Source organism: Pongo abelii, chromosome 1 (genome assembly GCF_028885655.2).
Source record: "Pongo abelii isolate AG06213 chromosome 1, NHGRI_mPonAbe1-v2.0_pri, whole genome shotgun sequence".
Classification (NCBI taxonomy): domain Eukaryota; kingdom Metazoa; phylum Chordata; class Mammalia; order Primates; family Hominidae; genus Pongo; species Pongo abelii.
In genome coordinates this window covers 186,921,647-186,941,268 of record NC_071985.2, presented here as the reverse complement: position 1 = coordinate 186,941,268, position 19,622 = coordinate 186,921,647, and the positions used below count along the sequence as shown (strand labels likewise).

Below are 19,622 nucleotides of genomic sequence, written 5' to 3'. Positions count from 1 at the left end.
CATTTTAAAAAGGCTCTTCAGGTGATTTAAAAGTACACTAAAAACTAAAAACTGAGAATCTGCAACCTAAATGGTCCTCAGACAAGGATATCACTGATGGGATTTGCATACTGTTGGGAGACTGGATCCAATGACCTCCAAGGTCTCCTTTGAGAGCTGACACAAGCCCAAGTCATTGGCTTTGCTGCCATTCACTCTCTCCTCTCAACCAGCCCTTATCCTACCCACATTCTAGTGGGAACTTATTTCTTTTTAAAGCATTTCTAATCACTCTGCACTCTGTAAGCTGCCCTTCCAGCAGCACTTACTCATGGTACTATGTTTAATTTCTTCCAAGCATCTGTGCCATGCCATCAAGGGTTGCTAAAGTTTGGGCTCAGATGGCCCTTTGGCATTCAGAACCACAAAGTGACCATCCTGTCTGAGCCATAGGTAAAGCGGATGCCCCTCACCGTGACCCTAGAGCTAGAAGTGGCTATGGAGGATAGAAGGAGCCTGGCTTAAGTATCACACAACCTGGCTTCTATTTTCTGACCTGGCACTTGTCAGCTGGATACCACAGGGACAGTTCCCTTCCGTTTTCTGAGCCACAGTATTCTGAAGATTAAAGAGTACAACATTCCTTAAAGTACGGTGTAAACTACAGAACCCTGTAGAGAGAGATAAAGTATTAATAAAAATAGATGGTGAATTAGGTGTTTCCATCTCTTGTTTCCTTATCTGTAAAATGGAAATAAACACAGTTCCTAGCTCATAGAACTGATATGGTGAAATAAGAAAATGTCTGTGACATGCTTCTTAACATACAAAAGTGCTCAATGAAGGATGGCAGTTATCTCCATGCCCAAAATGTAGGATGGGACACAGAAGGAGCATTACTGGCTGCCAGATCCTACGCATGGATCTGGGCATATGGGGGCTGCCTGAAGAAAGGGGGAGGGTAATAATCAGAGTAGATAACTGTCTGTGGCCTGGACTGTGGTCTTTTGTGGGATCCTGGAGACTTCACAGGACAGGGAGGAGGGACATAGGTTGCCTGCAGTGATGAGGATGGGTCAGGGACCTTGGGGGCCACCACCTCATTCTGAGTCTTAAGTGCCAGCTGTTGCCAAGAAGCCTGCCAGATGTCCAAAGCTGCAAGTGGTGGGCAGCAGGGAGGAGCCAGAGATGCACACTCCCAGGACTTTGGAGCCATATGTTTGATCCCACATTGGGACCTTTCTGCATCTGCCCTTCCTTTCTCTTCCTCTAGTTAAGCCAGGAAAGTTTCTCAGGTGAACCTCAGCTGGCTTCAGTCACTCTACAACCCTACAGAGCATGTGTGTCTGAGTGTACACAAACAGATATGTCTGCAATTTAGCAGGACCAGGACCCTAAGGGTTTTCTTTTCTTTCTTTCTTTCTTTCTTTTTTTTTTTTTGAGACAGAGTCTCACTCTGTCACCCAGGCTGGAGTGCAGTGGTGCGATCTTGGCTCACTGCAACCTCCACCTCTTGGGTTCAAGCGATTCTTGTGCCTCAGCCTCCCAAGTAGCTGGGATTACAGATGTGCGCCACCATGCCCAACTAATTTTTGTATTTTTTAGAGAGATGGGCTTTCACCATGTTGGCCAGGCTGGTCTCAAACTCCTAACCTCAAGTGATCAGCCTGCCTTGGTCTCCCAAAGTGCTGGGATTACAGGCATGAGCCACTGCACCCAGTCCCCTAAGCGTTTTCTGCAATGACAAAACCAGAAGAACGCAATCTGAGGAGGCTCAGTTTGACCATTCTGTCCTTTCTTAGAGGAAGAAAAACTGCTTATTTTGGGGCACTCTGCTCCTGATCTAGCAGCCTATGGGCTGCCAGCACTTAACATATGTTATAAATAAAGTTTCGGTGCCACAAAAGAAATAGCACCCCAATATAAAATTTTCTTTTTTTCTTCTCAGCAAGGGAATTTACTTCTATAGAAGGGTGCGCCCTAACAGATGGAGCAATTGTGAGTGCACACCTGGCTGGACAAGGGAGGTGAAGAGGTTCTTATTCCTGACCCACGTGGCCCCTGCTGCTGTGTCGTTCCCCTATTGGCTAGGGTTAGACCTATAGGCTAAACTAATTCTGATTGGCTAACTTAAAGAGAGTGAAGGGGTGAGTGGTTTGGCAGGAAAAATGGTTATGGCAGAGCAGGAAATTAGAATGAGTCAGGGCAGAGCAGGTAATCTGAATCAATCAGGGTGGAGCAGGTAATCAAAATGAGTCAGGGTGGAGAATGAGTCAGGGCGGGGCACGTAATCAGAATGAGTCAGGGTGGAATAGGTAATTGGAATGAGTCAGGGTGGAGAATCAGTCAGGGTGGAGCAAGTAATCGGAATGAGTCAGGGTGGAGCAGGTAATCGGAATGAGTCAGAGTGGAGAATAAGTCAGGGTGGAGCAGGTAATCGAAATAAGTCAGGGTGGAGCAGGTAATCGAAATGAGTCAGGGCAGAGCAGGTAATCCAAATGAGTCAGGGTGGAGCAGGTAATAGAAAAAGGTTGCTTACGAGGAAGTTAAGTTTAAAGTGTAAGTCAAAGAATTGAACATACTGACATACTGATTCTTTGAAGAGAAATTTAGAACTCATATCTGAACACACAGGAGAAGGGTTTTTAGCAATTTACCAACCCTAGGGTTTGACCAGGGAGCGCTAGTAGTTTATCATTAGATGTGTTAAGGAAGAACAGCGGCTACCAATTAATTTTTTCAATTTTTTAATTTTTTTTTTTGAGACGAAGTCTTGCTCTCGCTCTTGTCGCCCAGGGTGCAATCTCAGCCCACTGCAACCTCCACCTCCTGGGTTCAAGCGATTCTCCTGCCTCAGCCTCCCAAGTAGCTGGGATTACAAGGCACCCACCACCATGCCCAGCTAATTTTTGTATTTTTAGTAGAGGCAGGGTTTCACCATTTTGGCCAGACTGGTCTCAAACTCCTGACCTCAGGTGATCTGCCCGCCTCGGCCTCCCAAAGTGCTGGGATTACAGGTGTTAGCCACCGTGCCTGGCCCCAATTTAATATACTAGCCACTGGGATGTAAGCAGAGGTGTCATCAGTGCAACAGAACACAACACAACACAATTGCATGCATGCATTCATACAATCCATACAACAAGTGTTCACTGCATGGGCATGGTGCAAGGAATAAGGTGATGTAGGACCCAATGCTTGCTCCGAGGAGAGTCCAGACAGACACAGGAACAGATGATTCAATACTGTGTGATAAATCCTCGCACCAGGGAACACAGGCAGCTTTGAGAGCATAGAGAATTGGCCGTGATCCAGATGAGGGAATTCTGGGAAGTCTTCCCAGAGAAAAGCATACTTCTGCTGAGACAGGAAGGACAAGTAAACCAAGACACAATGATGAAATAGCTGCAAGGCAAAAAATGAAAAAGGAAAAAAATCAACTATAATCTTCTTTTTTTTGAGACAGAGTTTCACTCTTGTTGCCCAGACTGGGGTGCAGTGGCGCAATCTTGGCTCACTGCAACCTCCGCTTCCTGGGTTCAAGAGATTCTTGTGCCTCAGCCTCCTGAGTAGCTGGGATTACACGCACGTGACACCATGCCCGCCTAATTTTTGTATTTTTAGTAGAGATGGGTTTTCACCATGTTGGCCAGGCTGGTCTCAAACTCCTGACCTGAAGTGATCCACCCGCCTTGGCCTTCTAAACTGTTGAGATTACAGGCGTGAGCCACCACGCCCAACCAGAGCTCTTTAAATAATAATAGACTTACCTTAGGATTTGATTTGCCTACAACCTACCAAGAATATTTTCTCTATGAAATATGACATAAATGCGTGATAATGACCCAAGAGTGCTTCTCAAGACGAGAGATGTACTTTTCTTCACGTCTGGTTTTCAAAAACTGGTTTGCCACCCACGAGATGTTTTCTCCCACACCAACTTGGACAGAAGAGCTTATGGCAGACAAGCTGACTCAACACTCAGACTGATGTCACTAGATCAAAGTGAAAAATATGTAGCTCTCATGATCCAAATAAAAATGTTTTCCTAATAAAATTGCCATTGCTGTGGATCAGTTTTAGTCACACTTTTATTTTATTTAATGATATAGTCCTTGCTATATGTCAGGCACTGTTCTAAGCACTTCCCTAACATTAAGTCATTTAATTCCCATGGCAACCAATGGGGTAGTACAACATCCCCATTTTACAGAGGAGGAAATTCAGGTACCGAATGGTAAAGAAACTAACCCCACAGTTTCAAACAAATTTTTTTTCAAAAAAAATAGGAGGGAGACAGCATGTATTTCATGTGTATCCAAAGAAGGCATGGGTGAAAACTGGTTGAGGAAAACAGATTTAAGGTGAGGTATGGCTGATGGGTTTCCAAGTTAATGATTGGGAACCTTTAATAACGATTCTACAGTCTAGTTTTAGGTGTCCATGTTACAGAAGCAGCAGGGCTTTTTAAAAATTTTTATTTTTTTAAATAGAGACAGGGTCTCCCTATGTTGACCAGGCTGGTCTCGAATTCCTGGGCTCAGTGGATCTTCCTGCCTCAGCCTCCCAAAGTGCTAGGATTACAGGCATGAGCCACCATGCCTGGCCATAGCAGAGATTTTTTTTTTTTTTTTTTGAGATGGAGTTTCTCTCTGTTCAGGCTGGAGTTCAGTGGTGCAATCTTGGCTCACCACAACCTCTGCCTCCCTGGTTCAAGGGATCCTCCTGCCTCAGCCTCCTGAGTAGCTGGGACTACAGGTGTGTGTCACCACACCCAGCTAATTTTTGCATTTTTAGTAGAGATGAGGTTTCATCATGCTGAACAGGCTGGTCTTGAACTCCAGACCTCAAGTGATCCTCCCGCCTTGGCCTCCCAAAATGTTGGGATTACAGGCATGAGCCACTGTTCCTGGCCAAGGGATTTTGAGTCTTGAAGATCCAGGTTTGATTCACAGTTGGGCCCTCCACTGACTGTAGCACTGAGCAAGTGACTGGTTGTCTGTAAGGCCTCGGTTACTTATCTGGGCAATGAAGATCAGGAGATCTATCAGTTAGCTATTGCTTTGTAATGAACCAACCCTCAAAGTGGTGGTTTAAACAACCATTTATTATTCTCTGAGTCTATGGTTTGGCAGGTGATTCTGCTGACCTAAGTTGGCTTGGCAAGACTCACTCATGTATCTGCAGTCAGGTGGCTCTGCTCATCTTGGCTGTCTCGCCTGTGTAAGGGCCTGACCAAGGGCACATGGGTTGAGCAGGCTTTTCTCCACATGGTTTCTAGTCCTCTAGCAGGCTAGCTTGGGCTTTTTCTTATGGCAGTGGCAGGGTTCCAGGAGAGAGAGACAAAACAGTTCTCTTACAGCCTGGGCTAAGAAGTAGCACAAAATTCCTTCCACTACTTTCCATTAGTTAAAGCAAGTCACAAAGATTTACATAGGTAGGGAAATAGACTCTCCTACTGGGGAGAGGAGTTGCAAAATCACTTTGCAGAGAGCACAGATACAAGGGGTCCTGGATTATTGGGGTCATTTATGTAATCAACTTAGCAGAGGAGACAAACTCTCCCCAAACTCAGAGGAGGGTGTAGAGGTTAGTAGGGGGCCCAGATATCTGCATTCAAAGTCTTGACAGTGCTTTGTAAATTGTCAGCACCCTAGGCAGTGCTTCTGAGTGTGGAATCCTCCCTCCTATGTGGGGCTGTGAGTTCCTGTCTTAGTCCAGTCGTGCAGTTATATCAAAATACTTGAGAAGGGCCAGGTGGGGCGGCTCACACCTGTAATCCCAGCACTTTTGGAGGCTGAGGTGGGCAGATCACAAGGTCAAGAGATCTAGACCATCCTGGCCAACATGGTGAAAACCCGTCTCTACTAAAAATATGAAAATTAGCTGGCGTGGCGGTGCGTGCCCATAGTGCCAGCTACTCAGGTGGCTGAGGCAGGAGAATCGCTTGAACTCGGGAGGCAGAAGTTGCAGTGAGCTGAGATCGCACCACTGCACTCCAGCCTGGGCAACCAAGTGAGACTCTGTCTCAAAAAACAAAAAACAAAAAACAAACAACAAACAAAAACAACTTGAGAATGGGTAATTTATAAAGAGTAGAACATTTATTTCTTACAGTTCTAGAGGCTGGGAGGTCTAAGGTCAAGGCACTGGCAGATTTGGTGTCTGGGGAAGCCTTGCTCATTGCTTTACAGATGGTGTCTTACAGCTGAATCCTCCCATGGCAGAAGAACAGAAGGGAAAAGTGGCGGTGAACAGCTACCCCATACCTCTTTTATAAGGTCTTTAATCCTATTCGTGAGGCCAGGGCCCTTTTGACCTAATCACCTCCCCCAAAAGTTCCACCTTCTAATACCATTACCTTGGTGATCAGGTTTCAGCATGAATTTTGAGGGACACATACACTCAAATCATAGCAGTTCCTTAGAGCAGGACTGCATCCTCCCCTTTAGTAGGCCCCTGGGAAAGGCTCACAGAAGAGAAAGGAAATGAAGAAGCAGAGCATTTACTGCTCCCATCCCTGGAACAGACAGACTTCACACCCTCTGGAATCTGAGAAACTCCCTTCCCTTCTCTCCCTTGGACAGCCCTGCCCCCACCTCAGAGGGTGCCAGGGAAGGTATTACCTGTCTTCCCACTCAACAGCTGAAGACACATAAGAATAACTTACCGTCACCAGCTGACTGCGGATGCTGGCAGGGAAACTTACCAGGGCATTCTAGAGGGGCTGTGGGCAGGAGTAACTCTTCCATGAATGACCTGACAGCAGGTTATGGCTCACAGAATGGTGTGGTGTTACCTTCTGGATAACACAGGTGGAGCCCTGGAAACCCACCCCTATTGGATCTTTGCATCCACCTGCTCTTCTAGTCCATGACCTCAGCTTCCAGCTTGCCTCTCCCTACCCTCCTCCATACTGCCTTCCCAAAATACTGGTTGGACTGCATACATCTCTGCTTAAAATAAAGTGAGCTAATATTTATTGAAAACTTACAGTGGATGAGGTGCTGTTCCAAGCTCTTTGCTTGGATTAACTTGCTTAATGTTCACATCAATTCTGTGAGATAGTCACCAGTGTTATCTCCATTTTACAGATAAGGAAACTGAGGCACAAGAGGTTAAAGAGGCTTACTCCAGGTTACACAGTAAGTGGCAAGTTAGGATTTGAACTCAGGCAGTCTGGTTCCTGAGCTTGGGAGTCTCAGCCCATAAAACCCCTCTCTGTAGGCCTCTATTTTTCTAATAATAAGTAATAACAACAGCAATAATAATAATGATTAACATGCATGGATTTTTTACTATACATATGCTAGGCCCTGTTCTGGTTGTGTTACATGCATTAACTCATTTGATTCATATAATAGTACTAGAGTATTTGCTGTGGGGGGGGTACTATTATTACCATTATTTGACAGGTAAGGAAATGAGGACACAGAGTCACACGACAAGGATGGGTTACTAGCTAGTCCTACTCTAAAGCTAAGCTCTAAAACACTTGCTCTGAATCATGTGCCATCTTGCTTCCCCCAAAGACTGTCCCCAACACAGTCCAAGGGCCCAGAATCCAAGGCCCTCTGGGTTATGCAGCATGATCTCTGCATTTCCACCAAAGCCTGCCTTGGTCTATGCACATCTTTTTTCTTCCCATTCAGGCCAGATTTTCAGTCTACTATTCGTTTAAGTTTCCCTAGAGCACAGCATATAGTAGCAGGTGTCAGTGGATGTCTGTTGAATTGAATCACTGGATGTCAGAAGGGTTTCTGGATCCTCTCTCACAGGAACAAAGTGGCCACTCACTGTGACTTGAACATTAGAGTCAGTCCAGGACTTGCTGCACTGGCCTCCAAACCCACTCCTAACCCCTAGACCCTTTTTGTAAATTAAATTATATTTAATATGTGCCCAGGGAGCTTTCTGCTTAGAGAAGCCATCATTTCAGCAAACACAAGTGAATGCTTTGCAACTGGAGTCCCTAAAGTAGCAAATCTTGGCCCTACTCACAACAGGTTACAAACCTGGTGATTAAGCCTCAGGAATGGCCAGTGTTTCCCTAGGACTATATATTATTTTCCCTTTGAGAAGGAGAGAGAGTCTGGAAAAATGCTTCTTGCTTTGCAAAAAGAAGAATTGAGTTACCCAAGGTCATCCAACAAATGAAGGGTGAGTTGAGGGCTAGAATCCCATTCTTTTACTCAGGAAATGGGGTGAGGTGACCTCATAAGAACCAATTCAGATTGCTGTTTCTATCATCAGCACCGTCAGCTCCCTTTTTCTAGGGAAACTGAGGTCTAGGACTTGAAACTTGTAAAGGGTTATCAGTGCTGAGTAGGAACAGAGGCACTCAATCCTCACTGAAGACAGAGATGTGAGGATTTGGGACCTTGCTTAACATACTCAAGAGCCTGACTCAAGGCCCTCAGGCTGGGATTCTTCCAGTACCAACCAAGTCTTTCCATAGGTGGGCCTTTCACTCCATTCATAATCATTTATGGAGGGCCTACTAAGTGCCAGGCAGTGTTGCTAATAATCTTGCAAGGTAGACATCATAAGCAGCCCCCTTAGACAAGTAAAGGCACAGATTCAGAGAGGTAAAAACAACCAGGATCCAGGACTGCACCCCCACCCGGGAGCCCCTCCCCATGTCTCAGGAGACAGTGTTTCCTGGCACAAAGCACTTACCTGTGTCCCATCATACTTTAAGTAAAAAAGTCGGGACAAATAGGGCCACTATGCAATAAAAAAAGCTACACGTCATCCCAAAGATACACATATTCTAAACTTTTACGACCCATTCCCAGGGGCAGTAATGGTGGTGCTGATGGATGGGGAAGAGCTCTGGCTTCCGGCTTCCCAGTGGAATCCCCATTCACTCAGCCACCTGTGTGACCCACAAAAGTTACTTTTATTTTTTAAATAATTTATAAACATCAGTTCTATGGGACACAAGTTATTTAATGCCATTTGTCTTCAGTTACTTCATCAGTAATATGAGCATAAAAATGCTTTTTTTTCTTTTTTGAGACAGTCTCACTCTGTTGCCCAGGCTGGAGTGCAGTGGCATGATCTCGGCTCACTGCAACCTCCACCTCCCAGGTTTAAGTGATTCTCCTGCCTTAGCCTCTCAAGTAGCTGGGATTACAGGCACAAGCCAAAACGCCCAGCTAATTTTTGCATTTTTTGTAGAGACGGGGTTTCACCATGTTGGTCAGGCTGGTCTTGAACTCCTGACCTCAGGTGATCCGCCCGCCTCGGCCTCCAAAAGTAATGGAATTACAGGTGTGAGCCACCTCACAGGGCCAAAAATGCTTTTCTCATAAAGTTGTTGGGAGAACAACTGAGATAAAGAACGTAAAGTTCTGTGAGAGAGGCCAGGACAGCAGTAGGGAGCCTGTGTGTGTATGTCTGTGTCCATGTAATTCATCCCCCTCTGAAGCGGGCCAGGTCCCCAGACTCCCCCTGGTCTGGCATTCCTTCTGCTTCTTGGATGTAAAATCCAGAAGTGCCCAGGACTGGGACAGGGTGACCCTATGGAGGCCAGTCTGCAGGAAGTGGCTGAGCCAAAGGACAAATAATGGGCAGATTGGGCCATGAAGAACAGCCCAGGGTGAGAGACCCGGTGTCCTGGGTTTGGGAAAGAGGAGGGGCAGGGGGTGGATGCCCCAGAGACTCTTCCAGTGTTTGTCCTGGGCTGGTGCACCAGAAGCCCCATGCTGGGGAGAGGCGGGTGCCCTGTGGTGCATGACCAGCCTCCTGGTTCTCCAGGAAAGATACTGCTACAGGGTTTACGGAGGTTAAAGAGGTCTGTGAACCCAATCTGTCACTGCTCCTGATCTTGTTGGCTGGTGTTATAAATAAAGTTTTGGTGCCACAAAAGAAATAGCACTCAAATATAAAATTTTCTTTTTTTTTCTTCTCAGCAAGGCAATTTACCTCTATAGAAGGGTGCGCCCTCACAGATGGAGCAATGATGAGTGCACGGCTGGACAAGGAGGGGAAGGGGTTCTTATTCCTGATGCATGTGGCCTCTGCTGCTGTGTCGTTCCCCTATTGGCTAGGGTTAGACCTATAGGCTAAACTAATTCTGATTGGCTAATTTAAAGAGAGTGATGGGGTGAGTGGTTTGGTGGGAAAAATGGTTATGGCAGAGCAGGAGATTGGAATGGGTCAGGGTGGAGAATGAGTCAGGGCAGAGCAGGTAATTGGAATGAGTCAGGGTGGAGTAGGTAATCAAAAAAGTTGCTTTACAAGGAAGTTAAGTTTAAAAGTAGAAGGCAAAGAATTGAACATACTGACATAGTGATTCTTTGAAGAGAAATTTAGAACTCACATCTAGTAATCCCTCCTCTTGAATTTCCTTACAGCTCTTTCTCTTCAAACTTCTTTAACATGTCTTGGCTTAGTTGTTCTGCTTGATTTTCCAAAAGCAGCAGCTTCTCTGGATAAGGTGGAGGATAGTTAAGGGAGGTTTTAGTAAGTGCTGTTTTTATGAGCCTCTGCACCAACCCACGGATGGATGGTATGACACAGCACCCGATAAGAATAAGAACACCCATTAAGGCTGTGAGGGAAGTAAGAATTGAGGCTATTATTCCTTTCCATTTACTGAACCACTTTTCTAGCCATGCTGTAAAGGGATCATTTACCTCTGAGTTGTTGGCTAACTATTGGACAGAGCAGTCAGAACTTGCAATGTCTTTGTTATAGACAGACTAAACTTTTCTTAGCTTTAATTTGGTAGGGCTTGATCCAGGAACAATGGCCCACGATTCTGATGATAAGGGCACTTGCTTGACTCAGGTGTGATGTGTCCATCCCTTTCCGCTGTATCAAAAGCAGTCTTGGTGGTTAGCTGCACAAAGTAGAGTCCTTCCCAGGCTGGCTTGAGTTTTCCTTCTTTCCACCCTTTGATGAGAACATGATCCCCAGGCCGATGCTGATGTACTGGCAACTCCAAAGGTGGCCCCTGTGCTAAAAGACCTCTTGTTTTAAGGGAAGAGAAGGTGGAGGATAAACCAAATATATAATTTCTAAGAAACTGATCTTTTGGTTAAAATGTGGGGACATCAGCTGTGGACTTCATAGTCCTTGGTGCCTTCTTGCTGAGAAATTTTCTTTAGCACCTATTTTTATTAGTTTTTAGACCAAAGAAAGCCAAATACCATTTTATATTTAACAATGCTTCCTGTATCATTTTTATACCAGATAAACTAAATTTCACCTTTATATTAGTGTGTTATTAATGTTAAATTGAATTTTAATAAAATCTTGTAGACATATTTATCCAATTTTAATGTCTGACCATCAGGTAAGATTTTTATAGATTGTTTTTAACCTTTTATAATTATTGTTAAAGAGCAGGTTAGTGCTTTAAGAAAAACCTGTTGTGTTTTATTTCAATGTCAAGCTCACAGAAAAACTGGATGATACCCCTTTAACTTTAGCCAATGTTTACACACAGAATTTCCTTTATAATTGTTTTCAAAACTTGCTTAAACCTTTAAAACAATTTTTTAACCTTTTAATGTAGATAAAAATCCACATTCTTATGCCTCCTTATAACCTTTTACCAAGGTATAATTTACTTTCCTTACACACCTTGCACATAAACTGTTTCTTCAATAGTTTTACATTCAGGAGGCCTAATTACTTTTAAATTATACAAGATTTCTTGCATAAATTCCCTTTTATAACTTTTTTCCATGACTTTCACAGACAATTCTTCGACATGCCTCAACTTTCTGACTTGTTGCAAACATCCCTTTATTTAAACAGCCAGTTAATTTATTTTAGGACATGAATTTACCATATAACATTCTTTTTACATAAATTCTACCCCCCCGCATTTTTTTTTTTTCAGTTGCAAGATTTAATAGAGTGAAAACAGAGCTCCCATACAAAGGGAGGGGACCCAAAGAGGGTAGACGTTGCTGGCTCGAATGCCTGGGTTTATATCCCAATCATTGTCCCTCCTGCTGTGCTCTCAGGTGATAGATGATTTGCTATTTCTTTACCTCCTGTTTTTGCCTAATTAGCATTTTAGTGAGCTCTCTTTACTACCTGATTGGTCGGGTGTGAGCTAAGTTGCAAACCCCGTGTTTAAAGGTGGACGTGATCACCTTCCCAGCTAGGCTTAGGGTTCTTGGCCTAGGAAATCCAGCTAGTTCTGTCTCTCAGTCCCCTCCTCAACAGGAAAACCCAAGTGCTGTTGGGGAGGTTGGCCAACGACTGTTCTAACTGCTTCCTGCTGAATTGGGGTGAGTAGGGGTCGTGCAGATGAGATTTCCTTGGGAGGGGTGCCTTTGATGTCATCAACATTGGAGCATGGGCTAGCAGGCTGGTCCAGGGGTCCACAGTAGATCTTAGTCATGGACTGCATCCGGGGCTCCATTTGAAGACTGATTTTTAGTCTTACAGCTTCGATTCTGGAAGAGACAAACTTACAAGGAGGTTAAAGATACAGGGATTGAAATGTATGGCCTGTAGTATAGGGGATTATTTCTTTGGCACACTTTACAGGCCCTGACTATCTGCTTGATAGTTTTAAAAAGGTCTGGTCCAGTAAATAATAATTTGGCCATCTGATGGGTGCTATCAATGCCTAAGTGAAAGGTTTGGCAAAGGGTTTTAAGTAGTTTTCATTGGTTAGCTGCAGGCAAAAGTATTTTTCCTTTGTTGGCTAGCTATCCTGAGGGGGGGAAACTATGTCCTTGTGAGGTTCCCTATTCTATTTCTCCTGTTGAGTACTGGGGCTTGGTTTCCCAGAGGGGATTACCGCATACTAGGGGTCCTTCTATAAGTATTTTTAATGGAGGGTCCTTCCTTGTGGCTCCTTTGGCTTCAATATTCGCTTGGCAGTTCCCTTCTATTTCCCTTTCCTTTCCTTTCTGATGACACCAGCAGTGTAAGACTGCCACCTCTTTAGGTTTCTGTACAGCCAATAATAATCTCCTAATGGCTTCCTGATGTTTGATAGATGCTCCCTCGGAAGTTAGGTATTCCCTTTCTCTCCATATTGCTGCATGGGCATGGAGGACTAGGTAAGCATACTTAGAGTCTGTATATGTGTTTGTCCTTTTTTCTTTTTCTAATTTTAGTGCCTGAGTGAGGGCTATTACTTTTACCAGCTGAGTGCTAGTTTCTGGAGTGAGGGGATTATTTTCAAGTATTTTATTATTACTGACCACTGTATACCCCACTTTTTGAAGTCCTTTTTCTACAAAGGAACTTCCCTCAATATACAAGTTGAGGTCAGGATCAGTCAAGGGAACCTCTAGAAGGTCTCCTCGAGTGGCATAGGTTTGAGCAATCACCTGTTGACAGTTATGTTCTATCTTTTTTTCAATGTCTGGAAGAAATGTGGCTGGGTTAAGAGTTGCACAAGTGTGCAATTGCAGCACTGGCCTTTCAAGTAATAGACCCTGATATTTAAGTAAATGGCTGTCTGACAGCCACAAGTCTCCTTTAGCAGTGAGTATGCTGTTCACATCATAAGATGTCCACACAGTAAGATCTCTTTCCTGTATTATTTTAACTGCTTCAGTTACTAAGATTGCTACTGCCACCATTACCCATAAAAAATGAGGCCAACCCTTTGCCACTACATCAGTTTCCTTACTCAGGTTTGCCACGGGTTGCAAGCTCATTCCTTGGACCTTTGTAATGACTCCTAGAGTTATTCCTGTTTTTTTCTGTGACATATAAAGAAAAGTCTTGCCCCGTTGGCAAGCTTAACACTGGGGCTTGGGTTAGGGCCTTCTTTAGGGTCTGGAAAGTCACTTCTGCTTTAGGTGTCCGTCTTACTAAATGGGTATTGGCTTTCTGAGTTTCCTTAATTAGTGTATATAATGGCCTGGCTATTTCGCCATACCTGGGAATCCATATTCGGCAGAAGCCTGTTATGCCAAGGAACGCTCTTAGTTGCTTTAGGGTTTTGGGATGAGGATAAGCCAGTATGGGCTGGATACATTCCTCATTGAGGGCCCTGATGCCTTTGGATAATTTTAGCCCTAAGCATTTAACCTGTTGTGAGCAGAGCTGAGCCTTTGGTTTGGAAAACTTGTAGCCACAGGTGGCGAGGAAATTTAAGAGCGCTTGGGTGGCTTGATGGCACAAGGTTTCTGAACGGGTGGCTAAAAGTAAATCATCCACATACTGAAGGACAAGAGTGTCAAGGTATGAGAACTGGCTCAAGTCTTGGGTTAATGCCTGGCCAAATAGATGGGGGCTATCCCTGAACCCTTAGGGTAAAACAGTCCAGGTGAGTTGAGATGTTGGGTTAGAAGGATCTTCAAAGGCAACAAGAATTGAGAGTTAGGTTGTACAGAGATGCAGAAAAAGGCAACCTTAAGGTCCAGGACTGTAAACCACTCTGCTTCCTCTGCTATTTGGGAAAGCAGAGTATAAGGGTTAGGTACAGCTGGGTATAGAGGGACAATACCTCATTGATAATCCTGAGATCTTGCGCTAGCCTCCACTGCCCATTGGGTTTCTGTACTCCTAAAATTGGAGTACTACAGGGGCTATTGCATGGTTTTACTAGGCCTTGGGCTTTTAGGTCCTTAATCTTTTGGAGTCCTTGTCGGGCCTCAGGTCTAAGGGGATACTGCCTTTGGTAGGGAAAGGAGGCGGAATCCTTTAGTTTAACTTGAACAGGACGGGCATTCTTCGCTCATCCATATTGTCCTTTGTTGCCCAGACTTCAGGATTAATTTCTTCCTTAAGCAGGGGACAACAAACAGGTGTTCCTTTTCCTATGTTCAGGTGTATAATGGCCCCTGCTTTTGCTAGAATATCTCTCCCTAACAAGGGAGTGGGGCTTTCAGGCATAATTAGAAAAGCATGTGAAAAGAGTAAAGTTCCCCAGTCACAACTTAGTGGCTGGGAGAAGTATCTAGTGACTGGCTGTCCTAGGACCCTTTGGATAGTGACAGATCTGGAGGACAGTTGTCCGGGACAGGAGAGTAAGACTGAGAAGGCCACGCCAGTGTCCAGGAGACAGTTAACCTCCTGGCTCTCAATGGTCAGGCATACCTGGGGCTCTGTGAGGGTGATGGCATGGGTTGGCACTTGCCCCGGGCACCCTCAGTCCTGCTGCTGGATCATCTGGTTAGTGGCTTCAGACTCATAGGGCCTTCGTCCCCTGGGGCAGTGGGCCTTCCAGTGATTCCCTTGACATAAGGGGCATGGACGAGGAGGCGGCTTATTTCTACTTGGACAATTTATTTTTTTATTTTTTTTGAGATGGGGTCTTGCTCTGTCGCCCAGGCTGGATGGAGTGCAGTGGCACGATCTCGGCTCACTGCAAGCCCCACCTCCCAGGTTCACGCCATTCTCCTGCCTCAGCCTCCCGAGTAGCTGGGACTACAGGCGCCTGCCACCATGCCTGGCTAATTTTTGTATTTTTAGTAGAGACGAGGTTTCACTGTGTTAGCCAGGATGGTCTCAATCTCCTGACCTTGTGATCCACCTGCCTTGGCCTCCCAAAGTGCTGGGATTACAGGTGTGAACCACCTCACCTGGCCTACTTGGACAATCTTTTTAAAAGTGTCCTTGTAGACTGCACTGGAAGCAAGCCCTATTAGGCATTTGATTTGCCCAGCTTTTCTCTTTTCCAGAGACTCCAAAGTCCGCTTGCCTGAGGGCCATGACTAAAGTGGTGGCCTCTTTTTTATCCCGTTTGTCCCATTCCGCCTGCTCCTCCTGATCTCTATTATAAAAAACCAAGGTTTCCAAGTTCAATAGGTTTTCTAAGTTTTGCTCCAGGCCTAAGGCGGACTTTTGAAGTTTTTTTTCTAATGTCTGCAGCTGACTGAGTGATAAACTTATTCTTCAAGGTTAGTTGGCCTTCAATAGAGTCAGGTGACAGAGAGGTATGCTTTCTCAATGCCTCCCTTAGTCTCTCCAGAAAGGCAGTAGGATTTTCTTCCTTTCCCTGTGTTATAGTGGACATCATTGAATAATTCATAGGTTTCTTCCTAGTTTTCCTTAGTCCTTCTAGCATGCAAGTTAGTAAATGTTTGCGGCACCAATCTCCATGTTCTGATTCTGTGTCCCAATGAGGGTCTACACTGGGAACTGCCTGCTGGCCTGTGGGGAATCGTTCTTTCCTCTGTTGTCATCTTGTCATTGACCTGACTGAGATACCAGAGATCACCAAACTCTCGGGCGGCAGTTATGGTGGCACTTCTCTCATTTGGGGTTAGTGTCTGATTTAGCAATAACATTATATCTCTCCATGTCAGATCAAAGGATTGTCCTAACCCTTGTAAACTATCAATATAGCCATCAGGGTTATCTGAGAATTTACCTAGGTCTATTTTAATTTGCTTTAAGTCTGAGAGAAAAAGGTACATACACTCTGGCTGGGCCGAATTCTCCTCCTCCCATTGCTTGGAGAGGGGCATAATTGGGGAATATTGGCACTCTTTGGTTCATTGTTTACCCCTTTGTCTATCTCCTTTTGGACGTTTGGGTTGAAGGGGGGTCCTCATTAGTTGGGGAAGGAGTCGGGGGGACACCAGGGTAGGGAGGTAGACTCAGAGGGCTTCCTGTAGGGCATAAATGACACTTTTTTACATAATTGCGAGTTGTCTCTTAATGAAAAGAAAGTTTGTACATATGGAACTTCACTCCATTTGCCTTCTTTTCTACAAAAGAGGTCTCGCTGTAAGATGGTGTTATAATTTATATTTCCCTCAGGAGGCCAGGTTTCTCCCCCTTGAAGAGGATATCATGGCCAGGTGGTACTGCAGAAGAATATAAGTCATTTCTTTCTTAGCGTCTGAGGGTCAAATTGGTCCTGATTCTCCAGAATACATCTTAGGGGCGTTTTTGCCTCGTGGGGAATGTTTCCCATCGCTTTGGAGGTCCCTTTGTGGTCGCCAAATGTTACTGGGGGGTCCTTGCTCCCAGAGCTCCCAAAATGGTGGCGGGCCACTTCCAAGATGGTGGCAAGCCTGGTGTTCTCTGACCTGGGGTTCTTGGCCTTACGAATTCCAAGGAATGGAATCTTGGGCCATGCGGTGAGTGTTATAGCTCTATTAGAAGCCGTGGGTCATGGAAGAGAACTGTGGAACCCAGTGACTAGTGTTCAGCTTGATTAGGATGAACCTGGGCACTTAGCCATGCAGGAACAATGGCAAACCTTTAGCCTGATTGGGAGCAGCAATGGGCGCCTTGCTGGATCAGGAGCACAGCGGACACCCTGCTGGATCCAGAGGGATGGAAGTCAGCAGCAGGTCTGCGACGGCAGCAAACAGCAGTGGTGGACGTTGAGCGAAAGCTCAGCTCCAGCCATAGCAAACACGGACCAGAAGAGAGTGCAGCTGCAAGATTTAATAGAGTGAAAACAGAGCTCCCATACAAAGGGAGGGGACCCAAAGAGGGTAGCCCTTTTTTCACTTTCTTTTTTTTTAACTTTTGTTGAAAACATTTTAAGTTTGGGATTTCAACTATTCTTTGCTCTTAATAAGACCTCATTCAGTCCATATTAACTTAGAATTGGTATAGATGGGTCCTTCCTGATTCCGTAAGTGCTTTAAGGCTTGACTGAGTGCAAACAGCTCTCACATTTGAGCAGGCCAATTATTAGGCAATTTTCCTAACTCTGCTTCTACAAGAGTTTCCTTATCACTTACTGAATACCCATTGTGTCTTTTTCCCTCAATTACCCGGGAGGAACCATCTATCCTCCTGTCCTGAAGGGAGTTCCTCCTAGGTCTGGTCGGACCTTTGTATGGTAATTAATTAAGATTTAGATCCCCTGTTAGGAAACCTGCTGGGTTAAGGGAATTTTCAGTGGTTAATGTTAAATCATTTTTTTCTAACAGAATAGCCTCATACTTTAAGGTTCTTGAGTCAGTAAGCTACCTTTTTTTTTTTTTTTTGACTTAGGATAGTTCTGACCTGATGAGGTGTGCTCACAATGAGGTTTCCCCTAAAAGTTATTTTTCTACTTTCTTCTGTTAGCAAAGCTGTTGCTGCTACAGATTGAATGCATTTGGGCCATCTGCCGGTTACTGGGTTAAGGAGTTTTGATTAGGGAGGTTACGGGTTGTCAGTGGCCTCAGTGCTTTTGGGCTACACCCTTGTTTACACTGACAACAAGGTGGTATTGGAGTGTTATAGGGTCATGGAGAAGACCTTCAACGATCAATTATAGGTTTTAAATTTTATCCTGGCTTTTAAAGGAATAGGGTACACTGTTTTCTCTTTACTACTTCTATCTCTCTCTTTCTCTCTGACTCTCTCTCTCGTTCTGTCTCTGACTCCCTCTCTCTCTTTTTTTTTTTTGAGACGGAGTCTAGCTCTATCGCCCAGGCTGGAGTGCAGCGGTGCGATCTCGGCTCACTGCAAGCTCCGCCTCCCAGGTTCACGCCATTCTCCTGCCTCAGCCTCCTGAGTAGCTGGGACTACAGGCGCCCGCCACCACGCCTGGCTAATTTTCTTGTATTTTTAGTAGAGATGGGGTTTCACGGTGTTAGCCAGGATGGTCTCAATCTCCTGACCTCGTGATCCGCCCGCCTTGGCCTCCCAAAGTGCTGGGATTACAGGCGTGAGCTACCACGCCTGGCTTCTGTCTTTCTGTCTCTTTCTCTCTCTGCCTCTCTTTCTCTCCAACTTCCTCTCCCAGCTTCTCTTTCCTTTCTGCTGGTCTTTCCCTGCCTCTGCCAGCTGCTTATGCTGCTATTCTCCCCTCTCCTTCCCCTTCCCCTAGGGAAGGGACCGTCAGGAGTGGAGCTACTTTTTCTTCCCCGAGAAGAAAGTAAAGGGGAGTTCTGAATATTTTTCTTACTACCAGAGGTTTGTGTGAGGTTTTTGATTCCCTGAAATTTGTGGAAGGCTCAACACCTCAAACCAGGGGGTATCTTGCCTTGCCTGACCTGGAAGGCTCAACCCCTCAAACCAGGGGGTGTTTTGCCTTGCTGCCCTGGAAGGCTTAACCCCTCAAAGTAGGAGGTGTCTTGCCTTGCTGCCCTGGAAGGTTGACCTGTTTCCTCCCTTTCCCCCTCTGAATGTCCCTTGCACACTTCCCACTCATGTTGTCCTTTCTGGCTGCTCCCCCAAGGGAGAATTAGGCCCCCCTTAGCATTGGCATTCCGGTATAAATCCCACGGCAGGATCCTCCCTAAGCAATATGAGGTAGCTACGGAAACGTGGTGAGGACCCACTCACTCCGTCCAGCAGTAGGACTTGTCATCATCCACATGAACACCACCACAAGTAGGGTTGTTTGTGATCATTCACGCACACACACATTTAGCCCTCCAGAATTTGACCACCAAGGAAGTACTTTACCGGCTCCCTCGGCTTCTCCTTCCTTTGTGCACAGATTTGTCTCTGCAGTGTGTGAGGATGCTTTACCCTAGGTTGCTTGCTGGTTTCTTTTCGCGTTGCTGAGAGCTCGGGTTATTTGTCGCACTGGATGAGTCCTGATTTCTCACCCCTGAGGCCATCACAAGAGGGTGGGGCATACCTCCTCCGGAGAGAGAACCAGAGACTGCCCCTGAAGGGGAATGTAATCACGGGCAAGCCCCCACATTGTTATAAATAAAGTTTCAGTGCCGCAAAAGAAATAGCACTCGAATATAAAATTTTCTTTTTTTTTTCTTCTCAGCAAGGCAATTTACTTCTATAGAAGGGTG

At 45.3% G+C, this 19,622-nt stretch overlaps 1 protein-coding gene across 1 annotated transcript in view; it reads left to right on the top strand.

The window, feature by feature from the left end:
• NSUN4 (NOP2/Sun RNA methyltransferase 4) overlaps positions 1–11,255 on the top strand; it is a 45,340-nt gene extending 34,085 nt beyond the window's left edge. The window contains exon 6 of the mRNA XM_054535357.1: positions 9,897–11,255. Within this exon, the coding sequence (XP_054391332.1) occupies positions 9,897–10,053 (157 nt within the window). The 3' untranslated portion in view covers positions 10,054–11,255. The remainder of the gene's footprint in view (positions 1–9,896) is intronic.
• The last annotated feature ends 8,367 nt before the right edge of the window (positions 11,256–19,622 follow it).